Consider the following 24,033-nt stretch of genomic DNA (forward strand, 5'->3'; position numbering starts at 1 on the left):
TTCAATATCCAACCTGTGCAACAAATAAGACAGGAGTTCTGCAAGGGGAAAAACAGGATGTGATCATGTAATTAAAGACTATCATAATGCACAGGCATGTTAGACCTTTTCAAAAAAGGCTGCAAAAAAACTTTTATAACGGAAAGTGTTCCGCAGTCTAATATGGGGGTTGCTACCAGCTCCCCCGTAATTTGACGTTTGTAAAAATCATGATGTACAAATTACTCTATAGAGATTGCAGCCTTGCTTTGAAAGACTCTTTACTTAGTCCTGAGAAAAACAGTCCTCTCTATACCATCCCGTCAGACATTTCTTAACAGCAACTACTTTTCATCTTCATGTGACAAATGCTTTGCCCATATAGTTAAATAAAGGGGAAGTATAAGGAGAACAAAATATAATTACCCCAAATTGGGCTTTGGGCAGGATCTGAAGGCTAACTCCTCTGACTTTCAGTAAAAAGTGTCATGAGGGCATAGAGTTTTCAAAGGTGCCTACAGTCCCATTTTAAAAAGTGGCAGGCATTTTGTGGAATTTTCAAAAGCCCTTAGCACTGAACTCCTATTAAAATTAATTGACGTTTGGGAACTATATGCTTTTGAAAATCCCTCTGGACCAGTGGTCCCCGAACTGTGGGGCGCACCCCTTTAGGGGGCACAGACGGACACTCAGGGGTGTGCATGGAGGAGCCCAGGCCAGTCCCCATGGGGGGGATGGGGAGAGAGTGCCACCCAGCCCCCATGTGGGGTAGGAAGGGAGTGCCACCCAGCCCCCAGTCTAGCTTCGGCCCCAGCCACAGCTTTACTTTTCCCCTTACTCTACCCACAGCCCAGCTCTGGGCCCAGCCTCACTCCACCCCCTGCTCCACTCCACCCCCAGCCCTGCCCTCATCCCCTCTCCGCCTCCAAGCCACCCTTCCTCTATCCCTAGCTCTGCCCCCACCCCAGTTCAGGCCTCAGCTCTGCCTTCAGCCCAAGCTCCTCTGCTGAGCCAACTATGCAGTAATGGGGGGGGAGCGCGGCGCGCAGACAGATTCAATTACTGGCAATGGGGGGATGCAAGAGAAGTTTGGGCACCACTGCTCTAGACACCTTTCTGTATCTTTAGACACCTGACTATCTGTAAAAATCTGACCATGAGGCACTTAAGAGCCTAAGCTTCACTGAAAGTCAATGATATTTAAGAGTTTAGGTCACTGCTGAAAATGGGACTTGTGTGCTTTTGAAAATTTTACCCAGGATTTTTAATAATCAAAAGCGATTAGGGCCTGAGTTAATACTCACCCTAAAGGAAGTATCTCCAGCAGCACAGTGCTTCTTAACACCATGTTTTTAACTAAGACACCAGACTAAAGCTCTGAATATTTATGGTCATTAAATATCTCAAAATTTCTGCAAGGACAGAGGTATTAGACCAAGTAGCCTTGTTGAATTCCAGTGTGGATAATTACAATCTGCCCAACTAAATTACTCTGTCATTTCAATAGGAAGCCACTTCCATTTCACTGCTGGGGGTGAAGTGATATCTGCATACAAATTAAAGAACTTTGGGATGAAAGGTATGGTATCAGAGTGGGGGGATTTTATGCAATCTTAAACAAGAGGCTTACAACATCTCTCACATGAAGGGAAATTTCAAGATTTTCTAAGACCTAAATGAGAGAGAGACAGACACTGAATAATTTTAAGAGGTTTTAATTAAGTTGAGAAGTAAAGACATTTATTCAACAACTCTATTAATATTATCAGGATACAACAGCCCTTGAAGGTGTTGAATGGGTACACTGGGAAAAAAACAATAAAATCCTGTTATTTACATTGGTCAGAGAGTCCTGTTGAAGCCCTTCTAATCAAAGAGAAACAAGAGTATGTTTCATGGTAACAAGTATAGTGCAATGTATAGTTATTGAGCATAATCCTGGGTTACCTCACTGTATGCAATATTCGTTTTCTTCACTTCTACCAAAAATGTTTTTCCTCTTTCATAATTGCCATTTTAAAAAACAATGTAGTTTGTAATTTTTAACTCTAGGGAAAGTCTATTTGCCACAAGCAATGCTGAAGCACGTTCACCCTTTTTCTGATAGGGAAGGTGGCAGGGGAGAGGGCTGATCCCCTGAGGTACCACCACCACAGTCAAATTCTCTCCTTGTACTAAAAATGAAGTTCCACTGGGATATACAGGGGTGGATCACTTTACACTCTCTGCAAGTTTGATTACAGGACTTTAAAGGGGCCAATTCTTCTCACCTCCCAAACTGGATGATGACCTGAGAAATGAAGGGGGGGAATATACAAAGAAGAAAAGTGAGCCGCACCACTTGTGGCAGGGTCTGCAGCAGATCCTCAAACTTTTGTACAGTGTAGCTAATTATTTAAATAAAAAATTACACACAATGCTGTAAGCCAGCAAAAATTATTTCACTACAGCCACAATGTGCTTCTTCTTTTCTGGCACAAAGGGCGAGGATCCTGGTTTGCTGTGTTTACGGCGATTCAGTTCCCTGGAAACAGACAAGAAAAAGAGAAAAGTGAGATTGAGAATGTCAGCAGTAGGTGTGTTCAAGTTCAGAAATACTAGCTTCTTGCTTAGAGTACTACAGCAAGTGTTCCACCGCTCCTAAAAATTCATGTCTTCAGAGTCCAAATCAACTGAGGCGGCTGAAATTTATTAAATTTTTCCCTTAAAAAAGAAACTGTCCATATGAAAACCCTTTAAACTGCAAATTTAGAAGAGTTCACATTTTTAAGAGCCTTCTTTCTAGAGCATGCACAGTTTGACCTGCCAGTATCTTGCAGAGCAAAGGATTTGCCCTCAAAGTAGGGGAGAATGTGGAGCATATAAGAGCAAACAGGGAAAAAAATATTCCTAACTCCCAGCTAGTGAGGAGCTTTTCCTATGAAACAAAGTTATTTTTAATTATTTATTTTTAATTGTAGATAAATATCTGCTCCCTGGAGATAATCCTATAGGGGTCTTTCAACTGGGAAGTGTGGCCAAACCAGAGTGTAACAAACATGTTCAGCCCCACCACTTCCCATTTCCTCTCCATGCATGTGTAAGCCAACTTCTCCTCTTTCAATACCATGGCACCAGCCATGCACAGATGCTTTCAGCTCCCCATCCCTTTCTGCTCCCAGGGACCTGTAGAGATGTCCTGGGGAACTGAAAAACCTCTCACACTGATCCTGAGGCCTAGCACCTACAAGGAGCCAGAAGACCCTCATCTTCCCACATCAAGACTAATCCCTCTCATATGACTACACATAAGGCTGGGAGGGGGTGTTGCCCCCCCATAACCTTATGTCCTTTTCCACCCTTTCAGAAGGCCTGGGAAGGAAACTAGTTCTTGCTACTACTGGCAGCTTGGTCTGCCCTTACCACTCCATAGAGTCCAAAACAACCAGTCTAATAATTGATTTATTCACTTGACTAAATCAATACCAGTCATTCATAAGAGATGTTCCCTTGTTAGAGGCCCCATGCATTGATGCCACAGCAATGGGACATCATATGTTTTACTAAGAGAAAATGAAAACAAAAGGAAGAGTCGTACTTTCGCCGACGAGCTTCTCGCATGATGCGCAGCTCCTTGGCCTGGCTATAGATGGCTTTGGGCAGGTGACGGTGACGAGCTATGCGCTTGATCTGTGGGTGGTGTTGGAACTTCTCCTTCAACTTTTGGTTGTAATTCATTGCTGCTCTCTCTCGTGGTACGAGCTACAGAAGACACAAGTGTGTTATAAATAGCACCGGTTGCAATAACATCACCGTCTCTAAAAGCAAACTACAAGTTTAGACAGCTTCAGTGGTTTCTTCTGGGCATTTCTGTCTAGGTGTTATAAACCTAAAAGCAGAGTCTTTAAGACTAGTAAATATTTTTTTCTAAAGAAGTGTTACATTTTGTCACCCCACTGCTCAAATATAGTACCATAATTTTAACTTTCACAAAAGTTACAACGTAAGTTCATTTGTCTAAGAGCAGACTTTATTCTGCCACGAGGGGGGGGGAGGGGGTTGTAATGGAAACTGGTGACCTGCTAGTATCCTGCAGAGCAAAGGATTTGCCCTCAGAGTAGAATGTGGAGCATATAACAGCAAACAGGGAAAAAAATATTCCTAACTCCCAGCTAGTGAGGAGCTTTTCCTATGAAACAAAAGATTCAAAGGCTTTTCAGTTTTTATCTACTGTAACTAGAGATGCTGCTAAGGACGTGTCTAGCTATAGCGAGGTGGCCAACTTGAGCCTGAGAAGGAGTGAGAATTTACCAATGTACATTGCCAAAGAGCAACAGTAATACATCAGCAGCCCCCCCCATAAGCTCCCCCACCCCATTCCCAGCACCTCCCACCCACCGGCAGCCCCACCGATCAGTGCCTCCTGCCGCTCCCTCCCCCACCTCCCGATCAGCTGTTTCATGTGCAGGAGGCGGGGCGGGGGGGAAGGAGTGAGGGTATGGCAGGCTCAGGGAGGGGGCGGGAAGGGTGGAGTGGGGTCAGGGCCTGTGGCAGAGTCAGGGGTTGAGCAGTGAGCACCCCCGCACCCTCCCCCGGCACATTGGAAAGTTGGCGCTTGTAGCTTCAGCCCCGGAGTTGGTGCCTATACGAGGAGCCGCATATTAACTTCTGAAGAGCCGCATGTGGCTCCCAAGCCAAAGGTTGGCCACCCCTCAGCTATAGCCTCTCCCTACAGAAGGAATATTCTCTTCACTGGGTCGGGGGGCATGCTCCAAGCTTACCCAGCATCTTCATCCACTTTAATGGAATTAGACCATTGGGAACTGCAATGTGCACATGAGAACTGTAAGCTTTATCTTGCCAATATTGCACATATGGAGTAATTTTTATTTCTCATTAAGCAGTCGAATTGATACTTTATCACAGAGAGTACAGGCATTACAAGTGCATTAAAATTACTAAGAGCACTTTAATTTTTTGCATTATGTCTATTTAAAAAGTATAACCAAAATGCTGTTAACAGCTTTTTTTCTTTTGGCGCTTATTATTAGAAATGGACTATCCCATTACCTTACACATGACCTGCAGAAAGGGTGTTTGTTAAATGGGGTTTGTGCCCTTTTATTGCCTATGTTGTGTAAGAAAGGTTGGTAAATGGTTGTTTTGAGTGTGTGCTTTTAAACACACAGCTTATTTAGAACTCAAACGTTTGGTCTTCTATGGTTTAGCTGGAAGTTATATATGTCCTCCGTTTTCCCACATGTCGTGCCTTCCACGTTCTCCGCCCTCCCCACAAAAAACAGTTTGACTAAAAACCCTTCCCATTCTTAGGAGGCACCTATGTTAGCCTCCCCCCCCCGGTAAATATTTCAACTGCTGCTACAACCAGTGGGAAATTTTAGGAAAATAAGGATAGTGTAGACAGCTTTCAATTTGACTCATAATTTCACTAGTGCTTTAGTTAGTATAGAGCAGGAGTGGCCAAATGGTGGCTCCTGGGCTGCATGTGGCTCTTTTACGGTTAAGTGCCACTCCTGGAGCACCCCATACACCCCCTCCCCCCATTCTTTGCCTACAAGACTGAAGCTCGGGGCTTTTGCCCTGCGGTGGGGTGGTGGGACTAGGGGTTTCTGCCCTGCAGCGAGGAGGATCTAAGGGAGTTAGTCCAGCCGGGGGGAGAGAGGGGGCATTGGGGCAGAAGTCCTGCACCCCAGCAGGTGCTGCCCCACGGGGCAGGTTGTACGTGTCTTGCGGATCTAGAACTTCTGAAGATTAGTGTATGCGGCTCAGAGGGTCAGTAAGTTTGGCCATCCATGCTATAGAGCCTTCCAGGGTGAACAAGATCAGAATTTCCAATGTAAGAGAACAAGAAGAAACTCTCCCCTTCATGTACAAAGTTTTAAAAAAACCCAAAACATGGTTTGGTTTTGGTTTTGCTTTTAAAAGGGCCCTCCTTAACCCCTCCCAATTATTTTCCCTTTTAGAGGTCACCTTTAATAGAAGTTCTCAGACAGAAATATTTAATAAATTCTGGAAATATACTTCACCTACAGACTCAGACCAAAAGTGTGTTAAATATCTTGCTTCCAAGTCCTTAATTAAGAAAACAAACAAAAAACCCCTCTCCCTTCAGTGCAACAGAGAAACTAGAATGCCACATGTGCAGTTGCCAGTTATCCATCATTTAAATAGGAAACATGTTTTCAAACATCAAAGTAGTAAAAATATTCTAAAATTTGGTTTCTAGATCTTCTAATCCATTGAACACATCTTCCATTCTAATTACATCTGCGATCATCTCCTAAATTTCAATCAGTGAGCAAACCCAGCAGCCATTACTGGTTAATTCTCCCCCCACCCTCCGCAGTCAAGTTCATTATACTGAGCCAGCCTAAATAGCTGGTTCAGTTGCGATCAATCCCAGGCATTCTCACTGTGCCACAAACTGCCAACATAATCCAAATTAAAGGGCTTTTATTTTAATGCAAATCAATGATTTTCTTAAATTCAATTAAAGAAGAACAAATTGCTGCTGATTTAGTGTAACCTTGCTGACAAAAAAGATCTTGTAAATTAGCATATGAAACATCCAGGATGTCATGTTAAAAACTTGATAGATATCAACACAGGGTCAGTTATTTTAAAGTCTGTTGCATCTTTTTCAGGTAATTTTTATATGCCTTTCATATACCTGGTTATATTTGGATATTTACTGCCTAACTGTGAAGAGTGGATGATTATAGCCCAGTATGCATAGCTACCTTATCCAAAGATAATTTTGGCCATTTGGACATCATTATTGACTAAATGACTATCAAAGATGAAAACACAACATACCATAGAAAAGAGACAGCACGAGAGAGGCAAACAGACTCCCATCCTGCAAGCAGCTTTACAATGGTGGACTAAGCACCTGTACAGAATTCCATTGACTTCCATAGTGCTTTCTGCAAGTGGGAGGGAGAGGGAGGGTCACCCACGCACAACAGGCTTGCAGGACCAGGTCCATAGAGTTGAGAGACTAAAACATTTTACACTTTAACACATTAGGATTTATACAGTTCTATGGGTGGTTGACAAGTCCTGCCTAAGGCACTTAACCTATGTGCACATTCCTAACCAGCACCAGTGTATAGACAGCTTTGGGTTTTCGCAAATCCAAGGTCAATTTTCATCAAAACAAACTCCACTCCTCTTCATAAAAGAAGTGTTTAACACTACCATGCAAAAGAACTCAAGTTGATTGACCATAAAAATCTTTTCAATCCCTAGACTGATAGGAACTAGAAATATAAGGGATAAAAATATAAGGGATAAAAAATAAAAGAGGTGATGTAGGGAAGGAAGGAGTGGTTGCTGGGAACAGAAGTCTGGAGAGAGAAACAAGGAAAGAAACTCTAAAAATGGCACCTATATTGTCAGTACTGGTAAAATCTGCCCTAGAATCAACTCTCTCGATTGTTGTATCTTAGGCCTGATCTACACTTAAAAATTAGATGGACCTCAGGGCTGTAAAAATGTCATGCTGTGAATGCTATAGTTAAATTGGCCTAACCCCTGGTGTAGATGCAGCTAGGTCAACAGAAGAATTCTTCCATTGATCTAGCTACCGCCTCTTGGAGAGATGAATTAACTGCATCAACTGAAAAACTCCTTCCGTCAACGTGGGAAACATCTGCGCCACAGCACTACAGGGGCACAGCTGCAACACTGAAGCTATAGTATAGACGTGGCCTTAGTAGGAGAGGTAGAGCCCAATCATTTTCAGTGCCCTCTCCACTGTACATAGAATTTAGAGAAGCAGTTCTCAAAGGAGTCCTTATCCAAAGAACTATCTGTTGAATGGGAATAACTAAGAAACTGAAATCATGTTCCTTTTAAATAGGACTGCATTTGTACTGCACTTAAGCTCAAAAACACAGTAGTAGGACTTCAGCAACTCAGCTGCTGCTATCTATCCTGCCCAGAGAATGCCTTTTAGGTTAGGGAAGCTAAATCCCCAATGCAACATTTATCAGAATTCAGACATATTCTGCCAATGCCTCTTACTGCAGCTCACTTTTATTTACACATATTCCCTACTGTAGCAGGGCAGTTACCCCGCTCCTGGGATAAAAGGAGTGAGAGCAGCTAGGGGCGCCTGGCTGAGTGGCTGGACACAGGTGTGGCCAGCTCAATTAGGGCTCAGCTGGCCCAGATAGAGGGCTGTGAGTAAGGAGTGGGGAGTCTCACTCCAGGGATGGAGTGAGAAGGACCTAGCTGCCTGGGAGAGACATGATACCTTTGATAGAACAGTGCTGGGGAAGGAGCAGGCTGAGCTGGGAAGCTCAGGCCTGGCAGGAAAGTGGTACTGGGGCTACAGGAAGACAGCTAGTCCAACCCCCTTGCCAATGATGAGTGCCATTACAGACTGCAGTTTGCCACAGGGAAAGGGGGCTAGATGACAACTGGCAGCAGCCACTGAGGCAAGGTGGGCATAGGGGGAGGGGGTTCCCCTGGGAGGGGAGACCCAGAGTGTGGAGGCGCTGTTGCGGGGCAGCACCCAAGAGAAAGGGGCCTGAAGTACAGTGGTGGAGATTGACGAGGAAGCAGGTATAGGTAGGGAGATACTGGCCAGCAGGAAGCGCTCTGAGACTGGACTGAGCTAATTCCTGGACTGACCAGCAGGAGGTGCTACAGCAGTGAGTGCTCGACCTGCTACACCTGTCCCTAATGAAACTAACTGGATATTAAATTTACTGCTACTAACTATTACCTCGAAACTTAATTTACATCCTACTTACATCCAGGGGCCTGTCTGCACCAGTGTAGCGCTTAGTGAACACACTACCTATAACAATGGGAGAGATTTTTCCACTGGTGTAGATACACCACCTCCCCCAAGAGATGGTAGCTATGTCAATGTGAAGCCCTCTTGTTGATATAGCGCTGTATACAGCAGGGGTTAAGTCAGCATAACTACGTTGCTCAGGGTTGTCGGTAGTTATACCGACGTAAGTTTGTAGTGTAGACCAAGCCTTAGTTCATAACATTAACAATAAAGAAAAAACCCTAAGCACAAAGGCCGAATTGCATTAGAAACTATACACTGATAATTTAGAAAGGGCAGGCTCAGTATCCAAATGTAACTGTAAGTAAAACAAAAAAGACACTAAGCTCAAAGACTATGGTTACCTACAACATTTTGTTTCTTTAGTTTGGCTCAGATTTAGTTAAAAGTTAAGTGATGGAAGGACCTAGCTAGCAGAGGTGCTTTGTACCATTAGACAAGATAAGAACTTTGGCTCAAGATGCGTCTTCTTGGTCCCATCTCAAGTGGACAAGGGGCCATGCAAACACACCTCACAAGTCATGGGGATGGGGGAGGAGGTGAAGTCCCTCCCAAATAGTGAACTCAAGTTATTGATGAAGCAGTGTTCATGATCGCTGCAACACAAAGCCAGGATACTCAAATTGACCATAATGCCTATAGCAAACTGCCAAATGGTTACAACTAGTTGGTAGCCAGTAGGCATTTCTAGCAGCAAGTTGGATTTTTTTTTTAAATGTTTAAGACTCCACCTACCCACCGTGCATACAGATAGTCAATGCGTTTCTATTATTGCTACTCTTGCGTTCCCTGTACCACAAGCTATTCCATTTGTTGGTGACACCTACTTCTTACATCTTGTCTCAATTTAGATTGCAAACTCTCTGGGTGAAGGGACTGTCTCCTACTATGTGTTTGTACAGCGCCTAGCATATTGAGGCCTGATCCAGATTAGCTGGGGTACAAAAAAACCCAATGGTGGAAAAAAAACAACAAACAAAACAAATAATGCTTCTGCAGAAACAAATTTGACCTTAGAGATATAATGCAAAGTAAACATGCATATGTATATGGATAATGCTTCTATGTAAAGCTTATTTACAATTTAGCGAAGTGTCCTCCTTCTGTCAGAGGACAATTCAATAACAGAGTAAATCCACAGAGTTGTTAAACAGAAGCATGAAGTGGATAAGTCGCATTCACATTTCATCACAAGCTCTAGAAATCACTCCTAAACCAATGCCACGTCTCACATACTACCCATGTGTTCGCCTTATGTCACAGAATGGAAATTTTTGATACTGTAGATTGAAAGCACACATCTATTTAGACAACCTCAATGTTCTCTTGCTAATGTGGTTTGCTTGATCAACATACAAGGGGCCGTAAATGCACTTTCCTTTAACTCTCACTCAATACCTAAATCAAAAGCTTTTGCTCTTTTCATATCTCCTACAGGATAGCAACGGTAAACAGCAACTCTAAGTGCGACCAGGCTTCCAGTTTCTCCTCACACTAATGTTTTACTTTTACACACTTACAGGAATACAAACCATTCCTTACTAAAAAAGCATTTTAATTGGTCAGTCTCCTGCTCCGTTTTCAGTCCATTCCTTACTTTTATAGGAGAGGAAACAGAACCAACTATTGGCCAGTTCTGCAGCTTTTACTTAGGTGAGTAATCCTATTAAGGATTCATCATGTATAGGTTGCTGAATCAGAAGTTACCAAATGTCTTAACAATTCCAAGTTTAGTAAAGATCTTCAAAGCCTTGGTGTAGGTTCAGTGTATCCTGTTTTCTACAAGTCAAAAAAAACCAGACCTTTTCCAAGATATATTTAGAGGAGACTTACTTGTTTTATTCCATCAGTGCTGCCTTTTCCACTTTTCACTTTAAATGCTTGTTTCCTCCAAATCAAACTAAATTTTTAGTCCCCTTTTAAATTCCTAGACCTCTACAAAACTAAGGTATGTGTGCATTAGAAGTACTTGAGGTACTCCAGATTATACATTAATAGGACTCTAAAGTACCTGAATTGTAAGTTGCAGTTTTTATGAAGCCCATGGTGAATGTTTTTTACGCTACTAAGTCCCATTTTAAAATTTATTTTTAAGTAGCTACTGAAAAGAGTTTAACTTCTATTTTGATGTGTCAGAGTGCTAAAATTGTATGTAAAAGGCCAATCTCTCCTGTGGATCTAAGGACTAGGTTTAGTTTAACTCCAATCCTTACACAGAATCATATAGATTTAATTGTCAGTGGAGTGTAGACATGGTATGCCTCTGGCTCCTGCAGAGACTTGATTCTTGAACGTTTCACTGATTTTGCGTAATGAGAGCAATGCCAAATGCATTAACAAAACAAAGGAAACATGGATGTCAGAACTGATGAATATTTGGGCAGCCACAGTGCTGCAAGTACAACTTTCCAGTCAGACGAACATTCATCAGCCACAAGACACAAAATAAGCAGCTCACTTTTAGTCTCATTTCTATCGTGCCTGAATGGGAAGTAAAAGACTATGCACAAGCCAAAGAAGAATTCTCTAATTGGAAAAAAAACCCCTAAATTGCTATTAGCAATAATAAAACATCACGATGATCCAGGCCTCCCCAGCATAAGTAAATCTTAATTCAACAAAGTACCTCATTTTACAAGGTGCTGGTGTATTAGAAATGCAATGATATTTGTATGCATCATTCAATCAAATCCTCCGACCTAAGAAAATACTGCAGCCCAAACACCCCCAGCTTTTATTACAAATACTCAGACTTTTTTTTACAGAATCGAGTTCCACAGCCTATTTCCTTTTACTGGTTATGAATTGACCTCCTTTCAGTTTCACTGAGGATCCCTTTGTGCTTGTGTTATGAGACAAGAATAGAAGCTCCCAATCTAACTTCTCTGTCCCACTCCTTATGTCCCCTCTTATTTTTCTCCATTCTAAGGTAAACAATACCATCCTTTCCAATTTTTCTTTATGAGTTTTTTCATGCCTCTAGTCATTTTCATTGTCCTTCTCTGAATCCCTTCTACATTTTGCAATATCCTTTTGAGATAGGGAGACCAGCACCGCACACAATATTCCAGATGAGGGCACACCACTGATTTTCTGATTGATATACAACAGCATTATATTTTCTTTATTGTTCTTGGTTCTGTTCCTCATGCATTTTAGCAGATACATCTATGCACCGAACTGACAAAGAACCTCAAACTCAATTATATAGCAGCTGATGGGGCCAAATTCTGGTTAGCATACATCCCCACAAACAGTCATGCATACATGCCACAAAAGCTGTATGAATAAGAACCCATAGTGGATTGGAGACCCACAAACAGCCTCCAATTTCAACATATTACAATGCTTAGATACCATGCAGAGAGGCACATTAGGTACTAAACACCTAATCTGAATAGGAAAAAAACCTGTGCAGGGTGTTTTGCACACAAGTTGTTGCTGGGTCAGGAGCATAACTGCACTAAGTACGCAGACCACAGCCCAAAACCCCTTAGCCAGACTTGGTGATGCCCCTTTTATAAAAGCAGCTTCTCTACAGTGTTTGGAAAGCCAAAACTGGGAAAGCCAGCTTCCACATGTACTTCTGCTAACTAGCCTTGTGTTCTTTGACATGTATCTATGCAGCATACTGGCTAGAATTTAGCATTGTATTCCGTCTTCAGAATTTAACTTCATCTCTCTGACTTGTATACACATAATACACTAGGATAAAGAGGAAAACATTTTCAAAAAAGTGTCTAAGTGACTCAGGTTCCTAAGTCCCACTGAACGTCAATGGGGTTTATGCTTTTTAAGACATTTAGGCACTTTTGAAAATTTTCCCCAGAAGTATGCTCTTATACAATCATAGAAACATAGAGCTGGAAGAGATTTTGACAGGTCATCCAGTCCAGCCCCCTGCACTGAGGCAGGACCGAGTAAACCTAGACCATCCCTGGCAGGTGTGTCTCTAACCTCCAATGATAGGGATTCCACTGGCTCTTTGGAAGCCTATTCCAGTACTTAACTATCTTTATAGTTAGAAAGTTTTTCCTAATATCTAACCTACATCTCCCTGGCTGCAAATTAAGCCCATTACTTCTTGTCCTATTTTCAGTGGACAATGGGAGAACAATCAGCAACCTCTTTATAAAAGCCCTTAACATATCTGAAAAAGGTCAGTGTGTCCCCCCTCAATCTTTTTATCTCAAGACTAAATATGCCCCTTTTTAAATCTTTCATCACAGGTCAGGGTTTTTTAAACCTTTTATAATTTTGTTGCTCGGACTCCAATTTGTCCACATCTTTCTTAAAGTACGGTGCCCAGAACTGAACACACTACTTCAGCTGAAGTCTCACCATTGCCAAGTAGGGGGAACAATTATCTCCTGTGTCTTACATATAACTCTCCTGTTAATACGCCACAGAATACTAGCCCTTTTTGCTACTGCATCACACTGATGACTCATTCACTTTATGATTCACTATAACTGCTAGATCCTTTTCCGCAATACTGCCTCACCACTTATTTCCTATTTTGTACTCGGGCATTTGATTTCCACCCCATTCTGAGTGTAATACTTTAGCTTGTCTTTAATGAATGTCATCTTGTTGATTTCAGGCTAATTCTCCAATTTTTCAAGGTTGTTTTGAATTCTAATCCTGTCTTCCGAAGTGCTTGCAAACTTTCCCAGCTTGGTGTCATTTAAAATTTTTATAAGCATACTCTCCATTCCATTTAAAAGTCATTAATGAAAATGTTGAAGCATACTACACCCAGGACAGACCGGGGGGGGGGGGGGGGGGGGGGGGCACACCACGAGATACATTCTCCCAGTTTGACAGTGAACCATTGATAACTGTTTTTTGGGTACTGTGTTTCCAAATCAGTTGTGTGTCCACCTTATGTTATTATTAGGGTCCTACCAAATTCATGCTCCATTCTGGTCAGTTTCACGGTCATACAATTTTTAAATTTCATAAATTTCATTATTTCAGCTATTTAAATCTGCAGGGGCAGATGTCCCTAGGAGGCAGCAGGGACATGTTGCCACCTGTGGGGAGCCGCCTGAGATGCAGAACCCCAAAACCCATCCTATACCCCAAACCCCTGCCCCAAGTCCCCTCCCACACCCGAACTCCCTCAGAGCCCGTGCCCCACACCCCCTCCCATACTTCAAACCCCTCGTGGCTGTTCCTCCACCTAGAAGCAGCAGGAACATGTCACCGCTTCCAGGGAGCCATGCGGAGCCAGATAGGGAGCCTGCCTGCCCCCCACCAACCAGACTTTCAATGAAAATTAGAAATGCTGGTTTATAGAGCTTTCCAGTTGGTAAAGTGCCGGATAACACAGCTTTTACTGTATTTAGTGTTAAGTAGCAATGTTCATTACATGCAAAAGGTATGCTGCCTTTGTCCATAACTTCCTAAAACCAAGTACCCATCCTATTAAACTCAAAGCAGCAGTTCTTAGACTAATTCACTGCCACCAGTAGTTAATAAAATGAAACTTCAGGATGCTGCACTTAAGATTCGCAAAACAACCTAACTCCAGATCATGTATTCTGCCTCTGTCCACTTAACAGGGATAATGAAATATTCTACGTTCTGCAACAAAAATACCACATCATCATACATATAGAATGACTAACATTTGATATGAATATCAGCATGCTTTAGATCAGTGGTTCTCAACCAGGGGTACGTAGAGATGTTCCAGGAGATACAGCAACCCATCTAGATATTTGCATGGTTTTACTACAGGCTACATAAAAAGCACTAGTGAACTCAGTACAAACTAATATTTCATATAGACTATGATTTGTCTATACTGTTCTATATACTATATCAGCAGTTCTCAAACTGTGGGCAAGTTCATTTTAATGGGGTCGCCAGCGCCAGGACAGACCCATGGTGGCCAGGACAGAGAGCCCATGCCCTGTGACATGGGGCTGAAGCCAAAGCCCAAGTAAAACTTGGCATAAGCAAGACAAATCAGACTCCTGAAAGGGGTACAGCAGTCTGGAAGGGTTGAGAACAACTGCTTTAGATACTCATCTGTGTCCACTGTGTGAAGAGTGTGCAGAGTAAAGGTGCACATCAAACCTGTTTCTGGACAGCATCTGTTTTAGAACCATATGGGGGATGGAGACAACATAGTGCTTTTCTCAGTCAGTATACAGAGGATGAATGAAGCAGATGGAGTTTTGGCTCATACTGTGATGCCAGATGTGAGAGGGTGTATCTATATCGTATATGATGAGCAACCAGTGGGATAAACTAATTATTCTTAGCGTGTTATACTGCTGTCCATCACTGCAGTAGGTGAGCCCCTTCCACACAAAATCAGCAGCAACAGAGAAGTACACAGTGGATGTCACACAGTCTCTAGAACTAGAGGTGTTTTTGTCTGATACTTACAAAAAACTCTTATCTGGACCGCTACATATAAAACTCCTTATAAATAAAGCCAAAATGCAGACCAAAATGACTACTGCAGCAGCCTAAATAAAGAAAGTGGCCAATCAACTTTTTACAGAAATTTAATTTCAATGATAATTTGTTACTATATAATTTGTTACTATATAAATACTATACTATATACTAAATAAATTTGTTACTATACATTTATATTTTGCCGGTCAGAGTACAGTTTAAAATTCCTCCCTTCCTCTCTTTTACAAAAGAAAAATGCACTACTGTGAAAGATATCGAACTGACAGCTCTGCAGACTAATATAGAATAAACAGTAGCAGTGCAAGCAACTCTCAACTGCCCTACTGATATGCCTCCACCATGACCTGAAGGGACTACTCCAAGAGAGGGAGAGGGTAATTTCACTGTCCATGCCCATTCAGAACTTGATCTTTTTACTAAGTCTGCTCAGGAGGGTACAAATTAGCACGAATCATATCATCAGATTTTACCCTTTACTGTATTATACAACTTGCACTGAGGTTAATAAAAAGTCTGTCTAGTTATGCTGGTATAAACCCCTAACAGACATGCTTAAATCAGTTCTAAGTCACACTTAAAGTAGATATGTTTATTACACTGAACAGAATTACACACATCTATATTAGGGGTTCGCATAGACTAACTAGACAAATATTCAGTTATACCAGAGCAAGTTGTTCAGCATATGAAGATCTACCCCACTAGGAACTATACAAAGAGCACCAACTTATTTCAAACAGATCACAGAACAGTTTTTGGCAAATAATGACACTGCGCTCTAATGGAGTTACTCTGGCATGACCTATGTCCAGTATGTGTATGCAGTGTTGTTGTAGCCATGCTGGTCCCATGATATTAGTGACAAGGTGGGTCAGGTAATATCTTTTATTGGACCAACTTCTGTTGGTGAGAGACAAACGGAATTTGGTTTTTTGTCACTACCACTCAGACCTGAATTCACACCTGCATCGTAGACGTGGAAGGCTCAAATCCTATTCAGACTGGTACAAGCTGAACAGTATACTTTAACAAATATGACAAAGAAATACTTCACTGGGCAAAAATGCATGATTCTAATATTATAAACAATGGAGGTAGCACTAAAGATTACAATGAGTGAAATATTTGCCAATACTGATATGCTGATTTGCATATTATCTCAAAATTTTCAAAATAAATTTTCAATTATGTTTTCCTTTTAGAAAGTTCTGAATTGTTAGAAGTTTATTTTTAATTTTGGAAAAATACTGTTTTGTATCTTAATCAGTCTTGAGATAACTGGTGAAGCTAGCACAAAAATCTTACCACGCCCAGTTTTTCAGAAGCATTAGCTTTCCACAGACGAATGTTCATCTCATCTGAGCCACACAGAATGTACTTGTTGTCAGAGGTCCACTTGACAGTGATGACATGCTGCATTCGCTTTGTATGATATACCTCTCTAAAAGAAGCCGAAAGAATCATTAGAAAATGTGTTATAGTTACCTTCCCAATCATTGCTGCCTTTCACCTATCAGAATGTTCTCTCTTCAAAGTCTGAATATTTGTTCTACAATAACCATAACTGATTAAAATGGTTTTGTTTACAGGGGAATAGTTTCCAAACTGATACATGGAAAGTTCTCCAATTAAATTCTGCCTAAAATATACTGACAAAAAATTAGCTAGATAATACTTTAAAAAAAACAAAAAACAACCTCTCATCTTTTCCATGGCATTTAACTAGCAGAAGAATTGCTCTCCTTAGATTACCAAAGTCAGTCATACAGACATACACTATCTACAAATCCTAGACATCTATTTCTTTATACTAACAAATATTGTGAGTGAAATTTATAATGTCCTGAGTAAGCATTACAGATATGGGAATTGTAGAGTTAAACTTAGTCTGTCTGGCACCAATACTGTGAATGAGTGAGAAGATGTTTGAAACCTAAGAGCATCAATATGAATTTGGAGATGTGTCAGTTACTGTTCACTGCAATTTTCCTCCTTTACCCCCAGAAAAATAGCCTCCTCCGTCAGTCAATGAGGAATTTGCAAGCCATATGAGAAAACAGCTTAAAATAAAAATGCTTCAGCACACACTGGGGAGTGACCATTGTTGACAAGCAGGTGAAGGATTTAGAACAGTAATGTTGCTTTTAAACCAATAACTAATAATTTCTGCAGATAGACAATACATCAACCTTTTGTTCAACAATGCTAGCAATATTTGAAAAATAAATTTGCACTGACCTTCAGAAATGCTTCATTCGTGTGTTCAACAAACTGAATTTTTCAGTTAAATTATGAGTGAATGCTTCTAAATGTTATATTTAAATCACTATTTAAAACAAACTCCTATTTGGATTTCATTCAATATTTACCACGCAAACAAGTGGATCAATAACATTCACGTAAAGCAATAACTTGGTGTCAGCTACATAAATAAACAAAAATTTACTACGTCTTATATATTTACCAATGTTCTAAAGTTTAGAACATTTTTAGTTTAATCAAACTTCATGTTTTAAACTTTAAACTTTAATTTTTGTATTATTTAAATCGATATTCGATTACTAAACCAGACAGAAAATAGTTTTAACAGATAATTAGCACATATAGTGCCTTTTACACAAACATGAGGGGGTGGGGTGTATCTAGTGACCGCAGTGGACTTTAGATCAAGCCCAAAATACATTACAGTGGTGACCAAGTATCATTACTGCTATTTTAGAGTTGGCAAAATACAGGCTTATGTACACTTGAAAATTAATTCAGATTAAGTTAGGGTATGATTTAAAAGCACAAAAACTATTCCTGGCCAATTCCATTTCTGCGCACACTTATTCCAAAGGAAAAGTGCCTTTTTTTGCTGTTTAGCTTAATCCACTGGGCTAAGCTAAATAAAACCAAGGCACACTTATTATGGAATAAGAGGACACATGGAGCTAGTCCTGAATAACTCCATATATAGATAAGCCCTAAGGCACACACAAGTTAAGTGATTTTATCTGGTTACATAGGAAAGCAATTGCAGAGCCAAGAATATGCCTAGGTCTTTTGTCTTATTGCAGCATCCAATACACTGGATCAGGCTGCCTCCATTAAAGTCCAAACTACTGGTCTTGTAAAACAAGTCAAGAACTAGAGAGAGTTAGTTAGTATCATCTGTCAGGGGCTACAACCTCACCTGGTGTAAACAGACATAGCTCCATAAACTTCAAAAGAAATACACCAATTTACATCAGCTTAGAATCCGGCCATAAATTCTGCCTTTTCATATCTGTGTACAATGGGAGTTGTGTGTACCTTTGAGGGTATGTGCCTTCAAGGCTGAACTTTGGAATACCAATGCGAGTGTTTACAGCTTCCTCATAACATGTAAGGTCTTCCACAAAGACTCCCCTCCCCACTTAGGGTATGTCTACACTATAAGTGAAAGTGTGATGGGTAGACAATCTACTGTTAGTTTTAATTTAGCTAGCAAAGGTAATAACTATAGTGTAGATATGGTGGCACAGGCTTCAGCGTAGGCTAGCAACCAGAGTATGTACACAGGTTCCCTGGCGGGCTTGTACTAGGCATCTAGCTGTGCTGAAGCCCGTACTACCACATCTACCCTGTCACAGTTACCCATGCTCGCTAAATTAAAACAGCACAGGTATGCCTGCTCATGCTACAACCACACCTTCACTTGCACTATTGACATACCCAAAAAGGCACGTTCCCTCCATACCCCAAAGAGGAATAATCAGGTCTGTGTCTTCCCTACAGTTTCAAGTTTCAAATTTAAGCTTTCCTTAAAAACAAAGAGAACGAGTTCCTAACCCACCTGACTGCGAATAAAGTCTCTGAATTAACTGTGACAAGATTGTGGTCCTGGTTTAAAGATGTGCTTAAGTCAAGTCGTTCAGTTCTCAGAGCTACTAGTGCACCAGGGACAAACACCCCCCCCCCCCCAAATACATCTGGATACACAAGTGGATACCATCAGCTCAGGCTTCTTTTTGGCAAGCTTCCTGGTAGTTTGCACTTACGCTTTCCCTCTTCCCCCCTTCAGCGCTACACAGTTCTACCTCTTTTCCCCTTCTATGGATCAAAAATATTTACAAAAAACAATTAAAATAGTTATCTGATCGACATAAGAGGAACAGCTACCACTTTGCTTAGCAATACAAAAATAAAAAATAGTCAAGGAACTACAGTAGGTATCTGCGACACAATTCCAGGATTGAAGGAAAACTAAAAGTTTTGTAGATCAATTATTAAGGACTCAGGAAAAAAAAGTTGGCCTTTAATAAGACAAAGGGGCATATGAACAGTTTGGAGAGGACACTAAGGAAGCTGTCAATAATAAAATGGACTCCACACAATCAGCCGGTCTGATTAATATGCATTCTAACATCCTAGAGGAAATAATTAATAAACTTAAACCACTGGCAACTATTTTTGAGAAAAGGCATCTTTTAAGAAAAAGAGCAAGTCTTGCAAATGCTATTTGGCAAGTCTTCCAGTGAAATAAAGCAGCAAGAATAAAAAACTGGAAGAACCTACAACAGTAGAGAATAATGGAACCAGACACAAACAAACAGTACAGGTTTATGGAGAACAAATAATGCCAGACAAATCTGATCATTTTCTTTGATTTTGATCAAATTGAAAAAATAATGAAGGGAGTGCACAGTCGATGAAATCTAAACTTTAGTGTAGTACTTAATATGCTTATGAAATCTTACATGAAAAAAATAATTCAAACTGTGGTGGATATAAACATTGTCACATGGATAAAACCCGGTTAGAGAAACATGAACAAAAAGATAATAAGTGAAAATTAATTAGATCAGCGAAGTGTCCAGAATGTTTCCACAGGAATCTTTTACATCCTGTTGTATGTAATCATTCAAAAGGAGGAGAAAAAACAGCCCATAAAAAGACAAATGCTACAAAACTGTAGGTGTTGTACACATCAGTGGTGACAGAGATATACAAAGGGACCTACACAGATCAGAAATAAAGGCAGGAAATAAAATGAGATAAAATGGACAAATGCAAACTAATACATCTAGGAATAATAATTCAGAACTAATATTCAATCTAAGACATATTTGGAAAGCAATAGTGTCAAGAGAGGTCTGAGGTGACAGCAGAAATCAAAGGTGTGTTTGTAACAAGATATATTGCTTGACAGGGAAGTAACATTCGGCTGCCTTCCCAAAGGACATCACATCATGAAACAAGGAGTGTATCTATCCCCTGTTCTATATGAAATGGTCAATGTTTCACTTAGATTACTACTTCTGTCCTTGGCACCTTAGTACCAGAAATATCAGTAAGAGGAGAAAAAAAATGATTTAACAGGCTAGAGAAATTTCAATCCTGGATTCCACTTATAATTTTAACTCAAAACTAGAACACAAAATTCACTGCTCATTAAACAGTAGTTTTACTCTAATATATTTAATAAAAATTTAGACAGTGATTTAGTATTTACATTTATTCATATGATGAGACCCTATAGGCATGCAATGGGAATCTACTGATTATATAGGTTAATGAGAGAGCTAAGTATTTTGGGGGGTGGGGGGGTGGGGGGGGGGGAAGGAGACCTAAGAGATAGATTTGGGGAAAGGAAAAAAAAATCACTGACCTGCTGTGACCTTTGTCTACAGGAAAAATGCGAATAGATTTATCAAAGCTGGCAGACACAAATTCTTTCCCAGTGGGGGAGTAATCCACATCAAGAACTGCAGACACATGATCAATGTGAACCATTACAGGTGACTCAAGAAAACGCATATCAAATGTATATAAGCTGTAAAAGAAATTTGCTAATTAAAAGAAGGCACCATGCTTTAAATACCATCTCATATAAACACTTATGTGAAAAAGATTCATGCTTTTCATATACCAATTTCCAAATGAACTGAATTATCAAACGCATGTTATATCACCATACATTTCTTTGAAGTACGTGATTATATGCACCCATAAAGCTCAGCTTTTAGATCCTAGGACCTAAAACTGTTTATTTCAAGTCAGACAACCGCTAATAAAGCATGAAAAGAATCGTAGGACTTGAAAAAAGGTACAGAACACATACTAGCTGGTAAGTTTAGCTGTATTGCTAGAGTTAGGATTCCTTCCCTGTTTGTACAGGAAAAGTGGGTCTCCTTTACTCTACTTCTCCCTCAGCCTGTTTTTGGTTCTCTGGCTCAACCTGCTTCATAAGCTACCCCATCTTCCTCCTTCATTCCTCCCACCTCCAGCCTCAAAATGTACCATCTACAACTGCTGAGTGTTTCTCAGATTCCATTTGGCACACCCTTTGCCCTGCCTGTCACCCTCTCTTCTCCGCTACACTGCCCTCATTAAAGTCAGGTCTACACTATAAACTTACATCAGTATAACTAAGTCAGGGGTGTAAAAATCCAAACCCCTGAGCCACGGAGTTAATCCAACCTAACTCCTGGTGTGGACAGGGCTATGTCGATAGGAGGGCTTCTCCCATCAACACAGTTACTGCCTCTTGCAGAGGTGGATTAACTGCGCCAAAAGGAGAAGCTTTCCCGTTGGTGTAGTAGCATCTTCACTGAAGGCAGGCCAGCCAACTCCAGAGGTTTTCCCAGTAGGAGCTTACAGGGAAATCCTTGCCTGCTTGGAGAATGGGGAAGGGACCCAATCTCCTTCAGAATGCAGGACCTCCTTCTCCCACTCGCACCTGCTACTCCGTTTAATTAACTAATGCTTGTACAATGTGTTGAAGATATACAACAGTACACAAGTATGTTACTTTTTTTTAAACTATTTTTTTTAAACACAAATTAGAGGAATTAATAGTGGTTGCCAACTTCATAAAGTTTTGATCACTTCAGTGGTGCTACAAGCTATGAGTTGTACTAAACTGCTTAGGAGGCTTTACTTTTCCCATCACGCAAATAAGGAATAAACAGAGCATCCAGTGTATTCCCCTTTTCAACGACATAGCCAGTTACCAGTTCTTTGGAAGAGTATCCTCAAGAAGAGTCACTATATTAATGTATTATAGAAGAAAGCGGTGATCTCTGTTTTTGGACCACTGGCTCCTTGGAAAGAAAGGTATGAAGTGTATTCTGAGTGCTTCTGGGTTTAAACACCATTAGAGAGAGAGAAGGCTTTTTTCCAACATTAGGTTGACTGTTCAAGTGGCCAATGCCATCTCCCCCAAAAAAGTGCTTTAGGAGACAGGAAGAGCTAGCAAAGGTTAAGTACTAAAACCTTTTGTGGGGAAAAAAAAAAATCAAGAGGCTTTTTATTTTTTTAAAAAGAAATGTTCATGCCAAAATAGCTGATTAGCACACTATGCCAGGATTCATGATAGCTGGCAAGTAAATAAGCACTTTCATTGCTCTTGTGGCTGGATCAATGGTGTTTAATTTCCAAGTGCCATTGTAGGTTACACTTACATCAATTCACTTTTTCTTATTGTGAGCTAAAATGGTGACCAAAGAGCTGTCATCTTATATTCCCATTTCCTCCTCCTACAGAAATAGTTACTCTGATTTTGATGATTATGCATAACTTTCAGTGCAGATAAGTGACACAGGCATATCAAGGACAGATAGACCTTGTAACTATATGAACAGCAGATTTAGTTTGAGAAAACTAGTTGGGAGTACAACAGTAGCTGGTGGGTACATAGTACTACAGCCCTCCTTAGTAGCACTATCTTTGGTCTTGCAAAGGTAGGTCATGAGGTCTTTCAAACACTCTCATTGACTTTAAGGCCAAAGAAGGACTGCTTCACTAGGCCCTTAGAGAACAAAATGGTGGCTAATTTTTAGTAAAAGACAATGTATTAATTCCAGCTATTGATTCATGTAGAAAGAGTGGTCTGCTACTTAATACAAGTTTTATATCCAACAAACCTAGAATTTTCTAATTAGTCATTTACTTAAGTGACTCAAATATAAAATGTGAAGTGATTTTATAAAAATACTGTAGAATAAGGATGAATAAATAAGATTTAGGTAAGTAAACTAACAGGGATCACCAAAAAGCGATAGCATGCTTACTTGTGGTCCTCATTTGCTGAAGTGAAAATAAAAGCTTCCATGGGGTTCCAACAGAGCGTATTTGTCCTCATGTCCAAGATAACCTGAGAAAAAATACATATAACTACATTGCTATAAGTAATAAATAGTGGCCATTCTCCACATACACACACCAAATCTCCCAACACCTCCGGGAAGCAGGTAAACAACTCCATTCTACAGATGTAGAAACAGAGGCAGAAGGGTGAAGTGACATACCCAAGGCCACAGAGCATTTCAGTGGCAGTGCAAGGATTAGGACTCAGGACTTCCTGTCCCAAATTATGAGGTCTTTCCTTCAGATTATGCTGCAATTAAGTTCTCTGTGGAGACATGTCATGTAACAAGGGCTTTATGCCATGCCATGCTGCCCTTTACCCAGGGAATATCATTCCTGAGCTGGTACACCAAGCTACTTTTACATCTCCCCTGAAGGTCCATTTCTTCCATAACACCAACAGGAACCTTTCAAATCTACTTATCTATTTGATATATTTATTTTTTTAAAAGATATCTTTGATGGATGATGCAATGAATTAGTCTTTGCTAAGTAACCACATTTAAAATTAATACGGCCCCTGTCCTGTCTGCAACTATGCCCCACCCCAGCTGTTATCTTCTTACTATGTCAGAAATTATTGTTTATTAATTCCTCAGGCGAAGATGATATCTGGTCTGCTTTGAGAAGTGCCTAGCAGTTTTTGGGTGGGTGTAGTTAGTATAATACCACAGACATACTAAGGGCTTGTCTAC

At 40.6% G+C, this 24,033-nt stretch overlaps 1 protein-coding gene across 1 annotated transcript in view; it reads right to left on the reverse strand.

The window, feature by feature from the left end:
• Positions 1 to 1,678: 1,678 nt before the first annotated feature.
• The window catches only part of DCAF13 (DDB1 and CUL4 associated factor 13), a 43,032-nt gene continuing 20,677 nt past the window's right edge, over positions 1,679 to 24,033 (reverse strand). The window contains exons 7-11 of the mRNA XM_084621667.1: positions 23,263 to 23,345; positions 20,859 to 21,023; positions 16,532 to 16,667; positions 3,557 to 3,720; positions 1,679 to 2,503 (exon numbers count right to left, since the gene is read on the reverse strand). Of these exons, the coding sequence (XP_084477793.1) occupies positions 2,416 to 2,503; positions 3,557 to 3,720; positions 16,532 to 16,667; positions 20,859 to 21,023; positions 23,263 to 23,345 (636 nt within the window). The 3' untranslated portion in view covers positions 1,679 to 2,415. The remainder of the gene's footprint in view (positions 2,504 to 3,556; positions 3,721 to 16,531; positions 16,668 to 20,858; positions 21,024 to 23,262; positions 23,346 to 24,033) is intronic.

The sequence above is a fragment of the Lepidochelys olivacea genome (assembly GCF_965140295.1).
Source record: "Lepidochelys olivacea isolate rLepOli2 genome assembly, chromosome: 2".
NCBI classification, from domain to species: Eukaryota; Metazoa; Chordata; order Testudines; family Cheloniidae; genus Lepidochelys; species Lepidochelys olivacea.